Source organism: Nyctereutes procyonoides, unplaced genomic scaffold (assembly GCF_905146905.1).
Source record: "Nyctereutes procyonoides isolate TBG_1078 unplaced genomic scaffold, NYPRO_anot_genome, whole genome shotgun sequence".
NCBI classification, from domain to species: Eukaryota; Metazoa; Chordata; class Mammalia; order Carnivora; family Canidae; genus Nyctereutes; species Nyctereutes procyonoides.
In genome coordinates, this window is record NW_026575034.1 from 133,207 (window position 1) to 153,955 (window position 20,749).

The following is a 20,749-nucleotide window of genomic DNA, read 5'->3' on the forward strand; positions in this document are numbered from 1 at the left end:
TTCCAAACAACACAATCTTTTGAATTTAGGCAAAACTGGATTTCAGCCTTACCTACAGCAACTCTGTGCACGTGCCTGAGCTCCAGTTTCAGCTTCCGTGAAAACAGAAGTAGACACACATCTTAAGTAAATGTCCAAACACAGAGTAAATAAACATCCAATCAGTTTTAAATCTGGTGATGATTGCATTCATTAGTGTGAAGACTTTATAAATTCTCATTACTAGAATACTTTCCAAAGCCCTGAATTGTCTGACTCCTCTTAAGGTCTGCTCCAGTTCTCTCCTTCAGCGATTACGAAGCTCTTTCAGAAGCTCTTTCAGTTTCTCGAATCGCGATCTCTTTTGCTCTGGTTTTCTTCATTTTATTGATTCTATTGGAATCTCCCCTCCCCTAACCCTCCTTCCATTCTCCTGCTAATTCATCAGGTCCCCACTGCGATGCTCTTTTAGGAAGTCTCCTCTGCATATTCAGACACCTTTCTCCTCCATACAAAATATCAATTTCATATTACAAATGAGGAACCTTATTTTTAGAGAAATAATACGGCCAGGAGTAAATGGTTGGCTTTAGCTTTGTCTTAGTATCAAGCTCTTTCTATGATACAAGATGCCTCTTTGATTTAGAAATGTGTCTTATTAATCATTGCCATGCATTGACGTGTTGCTACTTCATAGGCATTCATCCCTGATGTTGGATTCTCATGTAAATAACATATTCAAATTGTGTATATGCACAATACAGAACATGCAGTTCTGTAGGGAGATGAGGAGAGGGGTGCAAATGTGTGAAGTTGTGAAGAGGAGCTTTTTAAATGAGTTCTAAATGCCATTAAATTAGTTTCTGTGTATAAAGACCTTTGAGCAAAGTTTGACCCATAGTAACTCCTTAATCACTGATTTCCACTGATATACACAGTGATTTTACACTATACACACACATTACCTACACAGTATTGTACCTGCTATTCTTTTCCTATAGAAGACTGTGTGAGGCTGTCACTCACTGCTTGTTCAGCAAATTTCACAACAGACACCCACACCCATATTAGGGACACTAAATCAGTTAACGCTTCCGACACAAAAGAAGGAACCAGCTGTGCATCTCAGCAGATTTGACCTGACCGAGGTGTGCAGCGGGGGCAAGTATTGTATCTGGGCTGAAGGCACTTGCCTGGGGTCTGCGGCACTCGCAAGACACGCTGCAGGCATTACAGGCTTGAAGAAAGGTAGGGACATGCCTTCCTAGGCTCTGGGGCTGATGGTTTTCTCATCCACTGGTTCTAGGATCCCTGAGAGTGGAACGAGAGAGAGGATCAGGTCACGTTTCAGAGCATGAACTGGTATTCTGCGTCGGGGTGGATCTAGTGCATCTTTAAGTGTATGTTTGGGGGTGGGGTTGCAGAGCATTCTTTGCTGCAGAGGACAGGGGTAAAGACAGGCTCCTAGAGGCTGATGTCAGATGAGGTTGTTTGATTCCTATATCCCTAGGCTCTTAAGAAGCCGAAAGCAATATTTTGCACTTTTCACTAGAAATTTCGTGTACTCTTGAGTGGTCTTTACTCTCTGTCTCTGACATCATTGTTATAATTGAGCGTTCAGAAAGGACCTGCCACGTGCAGAGTCTGCTGGAGATGATGTCAGGCGAAGGTGAGGTGTCCCATCTTACGCGGGCCTGGGGTACACTGCGGCCTGACCTAGTTCTCCAACCATTTGGGGGCACCACTCGTGAGACACCAAGCCAAAGACTAAAGCTGCCTGTGAGGAAGTCCCCTGAGCAAAGAGATTTTGTAGTTTCTTGTCATCCTTGGGATCAGAAAGTAGCTTGAGTCAACTGTGCCTAATGCACTCATTCCTCAAATGAGGTCAGTGAAACCCAGAGAAGGGAAATGACTTATCCAGGGTCACACTAGGACCAGGAACCAGACGTCTTGATTCCTAGTCCAGACCTTCTCCCTGCTCAGTTTTGACTTTCCCATCATCATCCCCAAGCAACCATCCAAGGCCAGGCCTCCTTTCGTGCTTCTATTTTATCAGTTTGACAAAGAAGGAGGTGCAGCCCACCATCATCCTGCTCCTTCCTTGGCAGCTGGGACCCAGGAGGGAGGGAATGGGTGATACATTAGGAAACAAGACAAGGGTGGCAGTCCTCACCCACAAAGAGTGGGGTGTTTTCTAGGTCTCCCCGCATCTGTAGCAGGAGCAACAAAGACAGAAAGCCTTCTGCTTCATTCTCCTTTTTTCAGGTTTTCTTTGGCTACTGGGAATCTTCTGTGTTTCCATATGAATTTTAGGAGGTTATTCTTTTTCGACTTCTGTAAAAAACGCCATTAGAATCTTGACCAGCAGTGCATTGAATCTATAGATGGCTTTCAGTAGTGTTGATATTTTAACAGTATTAATTTTTCCAATCCATGAACATGGAATACTTTTTCATTGATACCTGTCTTCAATTCCTTTCATCAATATCTTACAGTTTTCTACATGGAGATCTTTTACCTTCTTAGTTAAATGTATTCATAAGTGCTTTATTGTTTTTATGCAATCATAAACGGAATCAATTTCTTCATCGCTTTCCCATAAATTCCATAGTTAGTGTATAGAAATGCTGCTGATTTTTGTATATATTAATTTTTTTATCCTGCAACTTCGTTGAATTCATTGATTAGATCTGACAGGTTTTTGGCTGAGTCTTTATAATTTTTTTTAGATATAAAAATCATATCATCTGCAAATAAGGACAATATTAATGCTTCCTTTCCAATTCTGATACTTGGTTTTTCTGTTTCTTGCCTGACTGTTCTAGCCAGGATTTCTGGTACCATATTGAATGGAGGTGTTACAAGTAGACAACCTCATCTTGTCCCTGATCTTAGAAGAAAATCTTCAACATTTTATGTATGAGTATGATGTAAGTTGTGGGCCTGTTATATATGGCCTTTATTAGGTTGAGTATGTTCTTCTATGTCTACTCTGTCAACAGCTTTTATCATGAATGGATGTTGAATTTTATCAAATACTTTTTCTGCATCTACTGAGAGGCTCATGATTCTTTTCTCTAATTCTATCACTGTGATATATCATTGATTTGCATATGTTGAACCATTCTTGCATCTCAGGAATAAATGCCACTTGGTCACAGTGAACAGTCTTTTCAACGTGCTGCTGAATTCAGTTTCCTAGTATTTTACTAAGAATTTCTGCATGCATGAGGGATGCTGGCCTCCAAGATCTTCATTAGCAGTGTCCTTTTCTGAGTTTGGTACCAGACAATTTCTGACTTCATAAAATAAGGTTTGAAATTTCCTCCTTTTTGATTCTTTGAAAGAATTTGAGAAAGGTTGGTGTTCATTCTTTAGTGTTTGCTAAAATTTACAAGTGAAGTCATTTGGTGCTGGGCTTTTCTTTGTTGGGAGAAGTTTCTGTTACTGATTTTATTTCCTTACTAGTAGAATAGTGGTCTATTCAGATTTTCTATCTCTTCCCGATTCAATCTATGTCAATTGTAGGTTTCCAAGAATTTTTTCGTGTCTTCTAAGTTGTCCAGTTTGTTGGTGCATAGTTGTTCATAGTAGTCTTTGAACCTTTGAATCTGTGGTATCAGTTGTAATGTCACCTTTTTCATTTAGAATTTTGTTGATTTGGGGTCTTTCTCTTTTTTCTTGGTTAGTCTAAGTAAGGGTTCTTCGGTTTCATTAATGCTTTCAAAAACCCGACCTTTAGTTTGTTTAATCACTTCTACTGATTTTTAGTTCTCTATATCATTAATTCCTGCTCTAATCTTTATTGTTTCCTTTGTTCTGCTAAGTTGGGACTCAGTTTATTCTTCCTTTTTTAGTCCTTAGGGTGTCCATTTAGATTGTTTATTTGGGATTTTTCTTGCTTCTTAATGTAGTTGCTTATTGCTATGAATTTTGCTGTGTTCCCACTTTTGTTTGTCTCAAGAAATTTTTAATTTTAATTTTTAATTTCCCCTTTAATGTCTTTTTTTTATCCATTGGTTGTTCAGGGGCATTGTTTAATTTCCATATGTTCATGAATTTTACTGTTTTCCTTTTGTTAATGATTTCTAGCTTCATGCCATTGAGGTCAGAGAAGATGCATAGTATGCTTTTCATATTTTTGAATTTTCAAGACTTGTTTTGTAGCCAAACCTATGGTCTATCCTAGAATATGTTTCATGTATATTGGAGAACAATGTATATTCTGCTGTTGTTCTATGTCTCTTATTATCTACAGAACCAGGTCTGTGGAATTCTCTGGAAAGGGGACTCAGGGGATGCATAGCTGCCTAAACTGGATCCTTAAACAAGTTTTGTGTCTTTGTTCATAAAGGATATTCATCTGTAGTTTTCATCTTTTATGAAGTCTTTTCTTGATTTTGATTTCTAGGTAACACTGGCCTCAAACAATAAATTAGTAAGTGTCCTTTCTCTTCCAATTTTTTGAAGACTTTTTGAAGTAAGGTTATTGAATATTTTTAGAATGCCTAATAGGATTCAGAAGTGAAACCATACGGGCATGGGCTTTTCTTCATATGGATTTTTAAAAAAGATTTTCTTTATTTATTTATGAGAGACACACACAGAGAGAGGCAGAGACCCAGGCAGAGGGAGAAGCAGGGTCCATGCAGGGAGCCCAATGGGGAACTCAAACTCCAGGACCCTAGGATCACGCCCTGAAGGCAGAAGTTCAACTGCTGTGCCACCCGGTCTTTCCATTTGTACGAATTTTTTAAAACCCTAATTTAAGTTCTTGTTATAGATCTATACAGCTCCTACATTTCTTCTTACATCAGTTTCATTAGTGTCTCTATAAGAATTTAACTGCCTCATCTAAGTTATCTCACTTATTGGCATATAGTTATTCATAGTATTCCCTTGTAATTCTTTTTCTTTATCTGTAAGATTGGTAATCATGGGGCAGCCCAGGTGGCTCAGCAGCTTAGCATCGCCTTTAGCCCAGGGTGTGATCCTGGAGACCTGGGATCGAGTCCCACGTCGGGCTCCCTGCATGGAGCCTGCTTCTCCCTCTGCCTGTGTCTCTGCCTCTCTCTCTGTGTCTCACATGAATAAATAAAATCTTTAAAAAAATTGGTAACATGTTGGCTTTTACATTCCTGATTTTAGTAATTTCTTCTCACATTTTTTCTTGTGATGTCTGAGTTTCCAGTTTTGTTGATCTTCTCAAGGAATCCCCCATTCCATGTAGTCATTGTGTTGTGGCTATTTGTCATTGGTGTTTGTTGCTGTTGTGTCGTGACTGCCAGATCTCTTCTGTGAAGTTTGTATTCTCTGTAATCTATACATATTAGCATTTATGCTTGATTAGTTTAATGGTCAGCTAATGATTTAACAGATAACTTTCTTTTTAAGTTTTTATTTATTTATTCATGACAGAGAGAGAGAGAGAGAGGAAGAGAGAGAGAGAGAGAGAGAGAGAGAGAGAGAGAGAGAGAGAGACAAAGGGAGGAGCAGGATCCATGCAGGGAGCCTGAGGTGGGACCCGATCCAGGGTCTCCAGGATCACACCCCGGGCCGAAGGCAGTGCCAAACCACTGGGCCATCAGAGCTGCCCTAACAGATAACTTTTAGAGCCCACTCCTCCTATTAAGTCACCTACCTTTTTGTCTTAGGTCATGTATGTGTATGTTCATTGGACAACATTAATACTCCAGCAGTTAACAGCTCTGTTTCCTTTCTCTATAGCTGTTATTTCTTGCTTACACAGAGTCCCAAGAAAAGCCATCATTGAGGAATTAGGGACTCCTCAGGTCAATCCTGAGTACACATACAATGTACACATGTGCATGGCCTTTTAGATTCCCAGGGATATACTAAGAATATTTCAAGATCCCTGCAAAAATCTCATTCCTGTGTTTTTTATTTCTTTTAACTATTTTTTTTGTAATCCAGCTTTTTCTTTACCTGAACTGTATCACTGCCACAGGAAGCTGTGAATTAAAAACAATTTCTGATGACTTCTTTTGACAAAACATTGGGATTTGGACTTCTGTCACTGAATGAACCTTAAGTCCTAGCAAGTAAAGACAAGATCTATGAGTAGAGCTTTCCCAGATGTTTTCCCAACAGGTCAAACAGTGACAAGTCTCTGGGGATGGGGATTTTTAAGGGACTTCTAATTTTGTTCAAACCCCTTCACAGGCTGTAAGGTGGCTGGTGTCTACAGCTGCCATGATTCTAAAGCTTCTAGTTTTCAAGGCTACCACAGAATTGGGAGAGGGTAAAAGGAACAGGACAAGTTAAAACCTGACAAAGCTCAAAAAAAAAAAAAGGGAGAATCAATGAAACCAAGAGTTCGTTCTTTGAGATCAACAAAATTGACAAGCTTTTAACTAAATTATCTAAAAAGATGAGTCAATTAACTAAAATTATCAGTCAAAATGGACATTAGTCAGGATTTTATAGAAAGAATAAGAGGATTCTAAGTGAGTACTCTGAATAATTGGTTCCCCAAAACTTGGATAACCTGAAGGAAATGGACAAATTTCTAGAAACACACAGCCTACCAAGACTTACTCAAGAAGAAAGAGAAGGTCTGAAGAGGCCTACTATTAGAAGGGAGATTGAATGAATAATTAAAAACCTTGCAACAAAGAAAAACCAAGGACCAGATAGCTTCACTGGTGAAATCTACTGAACAGTTAAAGAACGATTAACACCAACCTTTATCGAACTTCTCCAAAACATTCACGAGGAGGGAACACCCCTTAAGTCATTCTCCAAGATCAGCATTACCCTGACACCAAAGCCAGATAAAGACATGAGAAGAAAAACTACAGAATATTACCCGTACATCTATCGGTACCAATATCCTTAACAAGAACTAAAATCCAAACTTGGCAGCATATTAAAAGGATTATATACCATGACCAGGTGGGAATTATGCCTAGAATGCAAGGATGGTCCAACATATGAAAATGGATTAATCAATATGCCACATTAACAGAATGCCATAAACAGTCAAACATGATCATCTCAATTGATGCAGAAAAAACATTTGACAAAATTCAACATCCTTTCCTGATAAATCATATTTAGTAAAGATGACTCTGAGACAGTTTCCGGCTCTGAGTACATAACCGTGCTCCAAGGAGTAAACGGGGACCATAAAACACTTTCCAAACAATCAGACAGAACACAAATGATTCCACATAGTTTATTCTTATGATAAAAGTCATCTTGCAAGGGGGAAATGGTTGTAATCAGAGAGGGAAAATCTGAGTGCAGACTTCATCTATTTGAGGGGCCCAGCATATTCACCTCAATTCTATCTAGATTCCCCTCTCTTCAGTTCTTTGGAGCATCTTGATGACACACGGCATCCTCTCTTCCCATGTGTCTTTATCTCTCTGTGTCACTCCGTAAAGTGTGTCTTGTTCCACTTTCCCAGCGGCCGTTGCAATAACTACATTTTGCAAAGACGTTCTAATAGCTATTATAATAAAGAAAGGGAATGTAGACGACAGGCTGTCCTGTCATTAACAGGACTTCATCTTAAATTACATTTCTTCTTGTAGCTCCTTTTCTGCTGCCATGGCAACCACACAAGGACCAGAAGGGACCACACCAGGCACTGGCTCTGGTGTGTACCAGCCAGAGCAGTCTGCCATTCTACGATCACATCTGCATAAAGGGATATCAGAGAAGTTCTTGAAGGGGGAACCTAAAGCCCTTGGGGTAAGTCCGTTGCAGATCTGGAAGCAGACCAGTTGTGTTGTAAACTCATAGCTGATCAGTTTTGATGAAAAATACTCTGTCCCCTTAGCTTCAAGATAACATTAGCAAGCCCTAAGCATAATGGTATTTGATGTTCAGGCCCTATAACTAAAGAGTGATGCAATATTCTATTACATCTTGCTTCTGATCTCATCGTATTTAAAAAACAGTGACTTTGGGTCTATTCTGGGGTTGTGGGTGGTCCATGATAACTTTAATGTCAGCAGGGAAGAGCAACAAAAGATAAGGCCACATGCACACTAGCTGGTGTCCTCCCAACAGATCCTCCTGATATCTGATGCTCCAGGTGTTACTATCTCTGGGAAATCTCCTTAGCCTACTCCTCAGAGGATGAAAAGTCTTATTCTCTGTGCATTTCCTTCTGGCGTATCAGGGGGGTGAGCTTAAAAGAAATGGATAGTTTAAAGAAAGATTAGTGCAAGTGGAAGGAGAGTGACTACAGAGGTTGATCTCTTCATCCATCCATCTTTCTATGGACACCAAGGCTCCTTCCACAGTTTAGCTATTGTGGACATTGCTGCTCTAGCCCAAGCTTTAAACCAATGGGACAAAATCATTATGACCCTTTGTATCCTTTTGTTTCCATGGGATAATTATATTCCAATGCTTCTATTTTTAGATCCCTGTACTTACTCATGTCTTCAGGGCCCAGATGTCAAGAAAAGATCATAGTGTTCTTTTCTTTTTCTTCTCCTGTACACATGCTCCTTCCTTCACATTATTTTTCCTTGCTAGAATATTTCCTAATTTCTGTATCATTTCTCTCTGAGCATGTGCAAAGGAGAGCAAGAGCTACAGTAGGAGTAGTGTCACAGGGGTCAGTAAAGCACCTCTGGGTAGGTCCTGGTGCACTCTTTTTACCTTGAAAATGATTGGGTCAATAGAAATAGATATCCCAAGAGACAATTTTAGTACATTAATGTATCCATACTCCTTTATATGAAAGAAAGGTAACAGGAAAATATCAAGGCCATCAAACTATTTCAAAAGATGCAGAAGAGGGTAACTTAGTGATCGGAAAGGGGGTGAGATATAATCAGATTTACTTTCTTCATCATTTCTAGGTTGTGCAGATCCTGATTGCCCTGATGGTCCTCAGCTTCACAATAATACGCCTGAGTATCACATTGCCATTCAAAGAGAGCGGTCTTTTGGCAGAGCATGACTTGTTCAGAATAGTGGGGTCACTGATGGTGAGTAGAATAGCTCCTGATATAGGTGGAGACAACCTAACGTAGTTGTTAATATCCTGAGCTTTGGAATCATATCCCAACCCTATTTTATAGTTCTATAACTTTGAGAAAGATATTTAATCTCCTTTTGACCTAATTGTATCACATTTAAAGTAGGAGTTATAAGACTCCTAGAACACTGGGATGATTAAATATTTAGTATGTATCAGGATATATTACGGTTGTATGTATGTAGCAAATACCCAAACCAGAATGGATTAAACATTGAAAGCATTATTATTTCACAGCAAGAAACCCAAGGGCTAGTCATTTCCAGCGTTGGTTCAGGAGTGCAAGGACCTCATTGCTGATGGCTAGCATATCACACCCGATTCCTCTCCTCGTTCACCAATGTTTTGTGCACATAGATCCTTTATATTCCCAAACCAACTCTGGGCAAAGGTAATGGATTTGCCATTGTTGGCTTGGACTAATTGAGACTCAGTTCTCAAGTAGGCTGGGAAGGCTTCACTGAAGCTCATGAACAAAATGAGTTCATTAACAAGAAAGCATAGGAGTCATGGCTGGTATGCAGGCAATTTACAGTCAGCTATCAAATCCTAGCAAATGGAGCTGCTATTGGATTGCTTTTATTTCAGAAATTTAAGAACAATTGAGTGAAATTTTAAGAAGTAAAAAGTTTTCCCTCCACATAACATGCAAGAGAGTTTCTCTGCAAATTAAGAGTGCTAACAGGATATAGCTCTCAAGTGACAAGAGGAAAATAAATGTATACACTGGTTTTATGTTAGAATATTGTAGTATTGAAGTGTTTCCATTTATCTACAAAGTTGAGGATGTGAACGTGTAGAGTTTTATTATAGACTTGGCTTTTTGCTCCCCCTGACTGCTTACAGAAGTGCAAGATTTGAAGAGAAGCATTTGCGGTGCTACTTCTGTGCTGCTGTACAATGCTTTACACGTCTGACGGCACTAATGTCAATAATGACTTTTGTTAAGTGCTTACCGTAGTCTGAGCACTCTTCTAAATGCTTTGTATATTCAATCCCATTTGTGCAAGCATCACAGACTTCTGAAAAAGGCTTTACCTTTGCCCTCATTTTGTGAATGAAGAAACCGGGTCTTGGAGAAATTAAGTGATTTGCCCAAGATCACCCAATTATTTGGTACAGGAATCAGGGCTCAAACAGGGTCGTTCTGATTTCACTCTTGCAGACATTAGCCACTCTCATTTTCTGCTTCCCCTTTAATTTCCATTTCAAGACTACTTTGGAAACCAGTTCTCCTAATTTATGTCCTTCCTCTCCACATGTTCAGTAGATTTCCAGGCACTGCAGGAGCTATGTGTGCCAACTGAGCTATCACTCAGACCGTCGTAGGAATCCCACTAGATGAGCCTTTGCTTAGTTGGTGGAACATTTTTGCTGCTACCTTCCATCATTCTTCCAACCTTGTTTCCAAACCTCACTTGTGATGTGCTTCCCTTTACTCTCTTACATAGCACAACAACCAATACCAAGAACCAATCACAAATATCTCTTACTTTTGGTGATTTAGTCTCCAGTGCAGCTAGACACCTTTCACCAGGATGAACACTAGACGATTATTCCCACATGAGTCTATCTGCTCAAGGTTTCGTTTGTAGACTTTGGAACATTGTAAAGTTTTACTCCTCTCCATTACTTGTAGTCCCTGTTAAGTTTTTTTTTCCTCTCAGAAACTTTATACATTTTTTGCTATGATAAGTGAAGTCCTCTTATTAAATCCTGTCTTTAAACACTCAAATACAGGGGCACCTGGGTGGCTCAGTCAGCTAGATGTCTGACTCCTGGTTTCAGCTCAGGCCATGGTCTCAGTGTCATGATATTGAGTCTCGCATTGGGATCCCTATTCCTCGTGGAGTCTCCTTGAGATTCTCTCTCTCCCTCTCCACCCCTTCCCCAACTTGTGTGCTCTCTTTCTCAAATAATTAAACAAATCTTTACCAAAAAAATCCCCACCCACATACGAATATATGTTTTTATTTTTTATTTATTTATTTATTTATTTATTTATTTATTTATTTATTTATTTATGATAGTCACAGAGAGAGAGAGAGAGAGGCAGAGACATAGGCAGAGGGAGAAGCAGGCTCCATGCACCGGGAGCCCGACGTGGGATTCGATCCCGGGTCTCCAGGATCACGCCCTGGGCCAAAGGCAGGCACCAAACCGCTGCGCCACCCAGGGGTCCCCAAATATATGTTTTTAAATATAATTTATGAATATAATGTTCTTCCTATGTGTCTTACCAAATTTTCTTAGAGTTATACTAGACTTTCATTGATATTCTTGGAGATCTGCAGCAGAACATATTTAAATAGCAGTAATGTAACCATTTTCCTCAAATATATTTCTTATATAGTTATTTTGGTTGATATATTAAGAAGAGTAATTAACACATGTTCATCTACATATTTCTCTTGACTTTGACTTTAAAGAGATGGCCCTAGTGTTTCCTTTTTAAATATGATAAAACTTAGACAAGAATTCCATCATATTATGGAAAATGGAACTCTTCATCTTTTATCAATCGTGTTGAAGTCACTAACAATGTTGAATTCTATGTCTTAACATTGTAAACATAAATAACAATTAGTATGTGAATTTTCTTCTTAAATCTGTGTTTATAAATTGTAATAATACTCAATGGTAAGAAACCTGCACGTTTGAAGGAATACGTCACACTGTCATGATTCATTTCATATCATATGATGGATGATTCTCCCTGCTATTTCTTTTTCCAGAAGTGACTAAGTTTAACTTTACCATCTCCATGTCTTGGTCTTTATAAATGGTTTGAAGAAATGTACCAAGCTGTTTCCTTCCATCAGTCTTTGATATTAAGATACAATTTTTGAAACTCTTAAAATCAAATTTGGAAAGCAAACCCAGAAATTCAAACATCAAATAGTTTAAGGCAGGGGGGTCCAATCACTTGATTCCACCTGTTTTAGCTCAATGGACAGTAATTACCTGACTGATGGAGTCAAATGGAATAGTATATTATAATTTTTAAAAATAATCAGCATCGAATATGGAATTTGAAACATTCTTTGCTACTATTTTATTTATAGCCTTTTTCTAAAGATTTTATTTATTTATTTGAGAGAGAAAGAGAGCACAAGCAGGGAGGAGAGGCAGAGGGAGAGGGAGAAGCAGACACCCCACTGGGCAAGGAGCCTAATGTGGGGCTGGATCTCAGAGCCCTGGGATCATGACCTGAGCTGAAGGCAGACACATAACCGACTGAGCGCCCCAGGGATCCCTGTGTATAACTTTTAATAGTCACTTTAAATAAAAACGATGTGTAGTTTCTTTTCTGCTATAAACTCATAAATTTTGGTAGCATATTAGGGTTCCTTCAGGTCAGGAATTTAGAAGCTTTCCTTTTATTTCAAGGCCCTCAAACAGTTTAAATGGCATTGCACTTATGTTTTCGAAAGGCTTGATAAATTCCCTTGTGAATCCATCTCATAGAATTTCTCTGCTGTTTCTGGGAAAAGAGGAGAGTTATTTATAATCTTTTGTGTTTCTCCAATATAACTGGTCTGTTTTGCGTACTTATCACAGGTAGGGATAAGTTTCAGGAGGTCTTGGCTTCAAATATTTGTTTAAAGTTTTTTTGCCTGCTTTTTTTTCTCTTGTTACTAGTTTATTACTTCAGGGTCCTTGTCAGTTGCAGCCGGCAATAGAACTACGAAAGGTCTGGTGAGTCACGTTTCCTTTCTTTATCTATCAGTTGCTTATTTTGGTCCCAAAAGAAGAAGGACTAGCCAAGTATGTACTCTACAAGAGGAGAAAATAGATTGTGTTTTGAAACTCAGGAGAGATTGGTAAGTTTTGCATAGTTGCATTGGTCTTTCAGAAATTGTCCTAAAAACCTGGCTAGTCAGAAAACTACTCATATGACAAAGAATAGTTTGAGGAGGTGGTTGCTGAGAGAGTCTTTCTGAAAATACAGAGAATTCCTGAAAGGGAATGTCAGATGGGCCAGCAGACCTTGCAGCTTGAGATCCAGGCCATGACAGTGGCACCGAGTGCTGGTGTGGCATGATATTTATTGACCTATTGATTAAAATGTATCTTCTAAATGTATTTGGAAAGGATTTTCATTTAGTTTGCAATGAGAGGAATTCACAATAAGGCTGTTCAATAAGGAAATGCAAATTTAAAACCTAACTCTCATGCCAATGTCTTTCACAAAGCCCAAAAAGACAAAGGCCCAGATTTCATCAACTATTTTTGCTTGCTAACGACCATAATCGAGGTTCTTTTGCTCAAAGGATAGAGATCAGCCCAGAGCACGATCTCCATGGGTTTTCCAAATCTGACCTCAAGTGTCTCTCTAGCATCCGGTCCGGGTAGAACCATTAAAATCTCCCTTGTGCTACAGCCACACTAAAGGTCTCATGGTTTCTTGGAGAATTTTAGTTCTTAGAATAAGCCTCCAAGGGAAGAGAATGCAAAAAAAGGGAATACAGAGCAGAGGGAGGTCACCCACCAAAAGCATGGAGGTGTGCGAGACAAGAAACATGGAGAAACTAGTGTGTGGTCAGGCACCCGAAGCAGAGCACGGAGGAGCTGGGCAAGGAGCTGGGCGTGGACATCTCTAGCCAACATGGAAAAAAAGAGTTTCTCCTCTTGTGCTGGTGTCCTCGGAAGGATTCAAGCTTGAAAACCACAGGGTCATATTGCGGTCTGTGCAGGAAACGAGCTGGAAGAGCTGTGAGAGGAGAGACAAGTGAGGGGACAGTAGAGAACTCAAGATAGAACAGCAGGGCTGTGGGGGTAGAAGCTGTGGGTGTGAAGTGCTTGATGGGGACACCCCTGTGGATACCACTGGATTGTTGAATTGATTTTCCTTCCTTCCCAGATCAGAAGCAGCCTGGGAGTAAACATCACCAGCTCTATCTTGGCCGCAATAGGGGTCTTTTGCAGTGTAATCCATTTGGATAATTTAAAATATAATTTCTTTGTGTGCCGCCAAGACACAAAAACAGGAGTCTGCCTCACATTCCTGTTTATTTTAATGGTGAGTGCCTCCTCATCTCCCGGGTTACTGGGACGGAAGCAAGTCATGGGAGCCCTGGCTCTGGCAGACGTAACACTCCGTAGTTCCTGACTGGTGAATAAATCACTTTGAAACTGAGAATGATTGCAAAAAAAAGGGCAATCTTTCTTTAAGAGCTGGGCCCGCATCTCCTTTTTCTCTTTGTTTCTCCGGATGTGATGAGGGAAAGTGGGAAGAAAGCTCATAGTCATGGAACACCTACTCTCGCTGGTCAGTGCACTAAGCATATTGCCGATTTGTTTTCCTGTTTAATTTCAAAGCACCAACTCCGTTATCCACCCTAAAGAGGGAACCCGGACGTCAATCCCTCTGCATCCCCAGGGCTCACCGATGGAGTCTCCTGGTTTTCGAATAATAGTAAAATTGTTTTTGAACATTGTCCAACAAGTGGCAAATCACCCATTATCCCTCTGCACATCTCTGGATGTTCTCGCAAGATCGAGCACCTCCTGGCCTCAACGTCCAACTCTTAGCAAATTCTCAGTTCCTAGCCTGTGTCTCACTACTGCTCTGCAGTACTTGCCCTCATGTAGATGTTCTGCTAATGGCTTATTGCTCCAACTTGCTACTTACGCGGGACACTGTAGGTCCTGAAGCTGTAGGCCTCTGCATAAGGGAAGGGAGCGAGTGTTCCCGCGGCACAGACCTGGCCAAATGAAAATGAATCTTTGTTACTAAAAGGCTATAAACACTGTCTATTGGCCATTCTCAGCACAAGTTCCCTGTTCTCTGTCGTCCATGCGAGCTCCCTTCTGGCCTCTCTCTGTGCTGCTCAGGTAGGTCTCTGTCTCACCGCCCCTCGTCTTCACCCCGACCTGGAAACTTGGCATTCTTCTAGGCTCATTCTGGCTCTTCGTCCCAGGCTAATCCCAGACGAGTCCTGCGTGCTGCCTAGTCACAACAAAATAACCCCCTGACTGTCTGCTAAACGAATGCGTACTCCCCCTTGAGGTCTCTAGCAGTGCTTAGAGTAGGCAAGCTTATTTCTTGCCGCTTACTCAGAATAAGAGAGTTTCTTCAGAGAACTTGGATTCCCCCCCGCAGGGTCATGCAGTGAGGACCTGGGAAACAGGGTGAGGTTTCCCTGATTCCAGCGCTCCCGTTCATGCTCGTACTTAAAACCGTTCTCGTGGTTTGTCTTCCTCTCTGCTTCTCCCCCACTCACTTTCCCTCCTTTCCTTTACCCTTTCACTATTTCTTACATTCCACGTGTGAGTGAGACCATTTGATGGTTGTCCTTCTCCGACTGACTTACCTCACTCAGCACAATTCCCTCCAGTTCCATCCACGTTGAAGCAAGTGGTGAGTGTCCGTCCTTTCTGATGGCTGAGGAACATGGAACGTTCCACTGTACAGACCACAGCTTCTCCATCCGTTCCTCTGGCAGAGGACGTCTTGGAGGAGCCAGTTTTTTCTGACCTCCGGCCAGTGCTTCTCCTTTAGCCTTGAAATCAGACGGGCAGTGTTTTCATCTTGTCATCTCTAGTCCTCACGTATCCCTGTTATAAATCTGTCCCCAGGGCCTGGATGCTACAGTGATCCTGCTAAACGTCCTTGAGTTCTGCATTGCCGTGTCCCTCTCTTCCTTTGGGTGCAAAGTAACCTGTTGCCATGCTGACGAGGTGAGTACTGGGCTTGTCTTGAAGTCGGCTTTAGATTTCCCTGGCCCTACGTTCCAGGGACCCCGAGGCTTAGACAACACCCATTTATGACTTCCCGGTTTCCGTGGTGAGGAGCGTGGGCACAGCCCCACTGCTCCTCCGCTCAGGGTCTGATAAGGCAGGGGCTGCGGGCTCAGCTGAGGCCTCTGATCCTCTTCCTTTTTTTAAAAAATAAATTTATTTTCTATTGGTGTTCAATTTGCCAACATATAGAATAACACCCAGTGCTCATCCCGTCAAGTGCCCCCCTCGGTGCCCATCACTCAGTCACCCCCATCCCCCGCCCTCCTCCCCTTCCAAACCTCCTCTGATCCTCTTTCATGTAAATGTGTGGAATGAGTTTCCTTCTTTTTAATTTTTCAATCCTGTTTATTTTTTTTCATAATAAATTTATTTTTTATTGGTGTTCAATTTGCCAACATACAGACTGGGTTTCCTTTCAGCTGAGCAACTCACGACAACTGACTTCTACTTTTGAGGCTGCAAAGAGTGTAAATCCCCGATGCTTTAAGATTCCTTTCAATACTTCATGTCATTAGGTCAAGCCTGCCCAGAATAACGCCCTTTTTAAAATAAGGTATGATTGACGTACAGAGTTATGTTAGTTCAGGTGTACAGCTTAGGGATGTGACGATTCTGTTCAGTTCCCAGTGCTCATGGTGGTAAGTGCACCTGTCACCAGGCAAGGTTACAGGTTACAGGTTACAACATAATGGACATACTCCCTACACCGTACTCCTCGTCTTCACAACTGCTTTATTTTATAACTGAAAGTTTCTACCTCTTAAGCCCCTTCATCTATTTTGCCCTTTTCCCCACCCACCTCCTCTCTGGCAACCACCAGTTTGTTCTCCATTTAAAAATCTCTTTGTTTTGTTTTTTAGATTCCAACAGTAAGGGAAATTGTATGGAATCTGTCTGTCCCTGCCTTACTTCACTTAGCATATTAACTTCTAAGTCCATTCATCTTGTCAGAAATGACAGGATCACTTTCTATTTTATGGCCGAGTATTTTTCCAGCATATATAAAATATATATATATTTTTTCCAGCATATATTAAAAATATATATATATCCAATATCATATACCTGCCCATCTCGTTCATCCGTTCTTTATCGATGGATACTAGGGTTACTTCCGTATCATGGCTATCGTAAATGTCGCTGTAATAAACATAGAGGCACATATATCTGGATCATCAGGTATTTCTATTTTTAATTTCTTGTGGAACCTCCATACTGTTTCCTACACCGACTGCACCAATCTACTTTCCCCTCAGAGGAGCAGGAAAGGAAGCTCCACATCCTCGCCAGCACTTATTTCCTGTCTTTATGATACTGGGCATTCTCACAGGTTTATTAGGTGATACCTCTTTGTGGTTCTGATTTGCGTTTCCCCAATGATTAGGAATGTTAAACATCTTTTCCTATTGCCCGTCTGTGTGTCTTCTTTGGAAAAAGATTTACAGAATCATGTCCTTTTTGATAAACTCAAAGTCAACTGCTCACAGGTGGAATCCCATCATATACAAGCTGCTCACAGGTGGTATCCCATCATATACAAGCAGGGGTCCCACCCATACTCAAGCAAGGGGAATCACACAGGGGCATCATCATAGCATCCTGCCTACCACAACCAATAGAGACAAACTAATTTTCTCCATCCTTAGTCCCCCAGAGGGCCCCCTCTCTTAGCCCAGGTCAGAGAATTCTTCCCAATGGAGACATCCCCAAGAGCGCCAGGTTTTGCTACATTATCTCATCATAGCAACCTTCCCTGGACTCGCTGAAAAGTCACTGTTTCAAACGTCTTGGCCTGTGTGTGCACACCTGCCCACCTCTTACCCAGAGACCTGCAGAAGATCCTCCTGGTCACTGAAAGATCACCCAGAGAGGGAGGATAGAAAAATGGGAGGAGAGAAGAGACCAGGAGCCAGTAGGCGGAACAGGACAAGGATATTTTCCGAGAATTGAATGAAAAGGCCAAGAGTTGCTCGTTACTTTTATCATCCAAAGGCAAATCATAAAATAGTAATAGTTTGTTGAGATTATTTTCTTCTAGTGCTCCTCTCCACCATTCTGTACCTCTTTACCTTCTTTTGAGGTTTCCACGCTGCACCACACCTCCTGCTCCCCAGAAGAGAGATGGACTAACTCTCTTTGTGGAATTCCGCATTGTAAGAGCCTAGAAGTCAGAGTTTTCAGCAATTCCTAATGACTTTGTAATTTCATTAAGTGAAGCATTGCATTTGCATTGACCAAAAAATATCTTCCCAACGAGGCAAATTCTTTAGTAACCTTCCTATCATAATGTCTAGGCCTGTTTTCCCTTCTGCTCCTGGAGTTACAGAGGTGGGAAAGGCTGTTCCCACAAATCTTTGGTGTGAATCCAGAAGGGCAATGTCTTTGAAGCATTAATGCTGAAGTTTCTTCTCTTCCTGGTTCTATTTACCACCGCCCCTACACACACACACACACACACACACACACACACACACACACACACACACTGCATTTCACACTGAGTCTGTGGAAGAAAGACCAGCATTTTCCTTAGTTTTCTGGTGGTTCCTGCCTTTCTGGGTCAATGTGATTTTGAAATGGTTGGGTCTTGGCCAGCAAATCATGATCTAGGTATGTCGTTGCCATCAGCGTAAACAACCTGATTTGGAAGAAGAGCTCTAGATTTTCCATTACCCCTTGCTTTCCAACTTGCTGGGCACCGTCATTCACATGTAAGATCAGTCCACTCACAGGGTCACAGCAACAGCCAGTGGCACCTCATGCCCAGAGCTATCACTGCATGTTTTTCCAAGATCCATTCTGAGCTCCAGAATGCCAGAGAAACCCCACCAAGTTGACTGGAGACCCAATTCAGAGAAGAAAAACCAGACTCTGATAGTAATGCCACTGTGTGGACAGGAAAGGGAAGCCCTGAGGTGTTTTGATTGACTCACCTATGGCATTCTGATTGATTTCACAGATTGTGTGGATTATGCCATCAAATCCTCACGTGGCAGAAACAGCAGCTCCTGCACCATTTGCAGCAGGTTTGATGCCACCAACAGACTGACAACCAAAAGTTCCAGAAAATCCATCCTGAGAATTGTGCAAGAACCTCATTTGGGAAAGTACCAGAATCCAACTCTGCTTTCTACATATATAAAAATAAGTGTGTACACACACACACACACACACACACAGACAGACACACACACATAAAATTCAGAATCCCCTGAGAACTCAACAACTCACTTTACTGGCTGTTTATCAACAGTAGTAGAAATTAAGTGATTAAATCATGCATTTAATGAGTCAATGGTGCTTGTAAGTTTTTGTCCATTGGGGTGCCTGGTGGCTCAGTCAGTTAAGCATCTGTCTCTTGATTTTGCTCAGGTCATCATCTTGGGGTGGTGAGATCAAGTCCTGCATTGGGTTCTATGGTGAACGTAGAGCCTACTTGAGATCCTCTCTCTCCCTCTCCCTCCACCCCTTCCCGCTCATGCTCTTTCTCTCTAATAAAAAAATAAAAGTCTTTATCCATCTTCAGAACTCTATATAAGGACATTAAATTGGTAAATCAGATTCAGCAGCAGAAGGTTAAAAGGATATTGCTGAAATGAGGGCTCCCTAAAGACGACATTTTTCTGCTTCCCTGGCCAATACCCCGACTCGTTTGACTTTCTTCTCTCACCTGTGGGAATGCAAGGTTTTCTTACCTTCAGAATATTGAGATGCATAGCTTTCCCCTCTCCTTCCTTTTCCTGTTTTTCCTCTCCCATATAAAATACCTTCTAATACACATTCGGTCCTTTGAAGCACACAGACCATGATTTGAATGCAAGTAAACATAGAGTAAAAATCATTTTGTGGATCAGATTTCATTTATGTTTTCTATCTCTCTTCACCTTTCTCTCCTCCCTCCTTCCCTACTTTCTCTCTTTCCATCTCTTTCTCCCTCTCCTTCTGCCCCTCCAGATTCTCTCTCTTTTTATTTGATTATCTTAATCAAATCTATATCTCGTGCCATATATGTGATTGTGCAATACATGCTACTTCCTCAATGCTCATCAAATACAATTTATGTATATAGAGCAAAAATAAATTCAATGAAATTAGAAACAATAAGTTCATGTACTGCCTAGTTCCTAGTCATATTTGATATGATAGAAAGAGAATAAGCGGTGTAAGTGGTGATATCAGGAAATACAGAGTGGTGATAAACTAGGGGGGATTGTTAATCAGACAACACTGGGTTTCATCTCTAAAATTCCATATCTCCCATTTGCCATGAACATGCCACCAAATGCCTCTGTGCTTCCTATTTCTGTTCAGTAAAATAGAAAAAATATCACATGGCTAGTAGACTTGTGATAATATTGGTAGAGTAACTACTACTCTGGCTGGCAGAGGCGAGCCATAAAGTCTTAATATACACTGACACGAATATACATGTGCATGTATATTATTGGCATATATATCCATTCATTGCTGTTTTATTAGACACATATTTATGGGGGCACCTGGGTGGCTCAGAAGTTGAACAACTGCCTTTGGCTCAGGTTGTGATCCTGGGGTCCTGGGATCAGGTCCACATCAGGTTCCACGCAGGGATCCTCCTACCTCTGCCTGTGTCTCTGCCTCTCTCTGAGTGGTATTAATAAATAAATGATAAATAAATAATATTTAAGAAAGTAAAAAATAAATAAACCCATATTTATAAAGTACCTATGATGGGCAGGCATCAAGAGAGTGATGTGCCGGGCAGCCCAGGTGACTCAGCGGTTTAGTGCCACCTTCAGCTCAGGGCGTGACCCCCGGGGTCCCGGGATCGAGTCTCACGTCAGGCTCCCTGCGTGGAACCTGCTTCTCCCTCTGCCTGTGTCTCTGCCTCTCTCTGTGTCTCTCATGAATAAATAAATAAAATCTTTTTTTTTTTTAAAGAGAGAGGCTGATGTGCCTTATCTCATGTAGGTTAAAGTTACGAGGCAATGAATAGTTGAACATATAAATAATCAGGCAAAA

The 20,749-nt window shown here is 41.1% G+C and overlaps 1 protein-coding gene across 2 annotated transcripts; it reads left to right on the forward strand.

Moving 5' to 3' along the window:
* Positions 1-1,100: 1,100 nt before the first annotated feature.
* Positions 1,101-20,267, forward strand: LOC129504972 (membrane-spanning 4-domains subfamily A member 4A-like). 2 transcript variants are annotated; one of them, XM_055317884.1, is made up of 7 exons: positions 1,101-1,227; positions 7,539-7,698; positions 8,823-8,951; positions 12,644-12,700; positions 13,866-14,024; positions 15,584-15,685; positions 18,708-20,264. In XM_055317884.1, the coding sequence occupies exons 2-7, from the start codon at positions 7,555-7,557 to the stop codon at positions 18,795-18,797; spliced, it is 681 nt and encodes a 226-aa protein (XP_055173859.1). In that variant the 5' UTR covers positions 1,101-1,227; positions 7,539-7,554; the 3' UTR covers positions 18,798-20,264. The 2 variants fall into 2 exon arrangements, with proteins under 2 accessions (XP_055173859.1, XP_055173858.1); XM_055317883.1 differs by lacking the exon at positions 1,101-1,227 and adding an exon at positions 2,798-2,909 and having other exon boundaries at positions 18,708-20,267.
* The last annotated feature ends 482 nt before the right edge of the window (positions 20,268-20,749 follow it).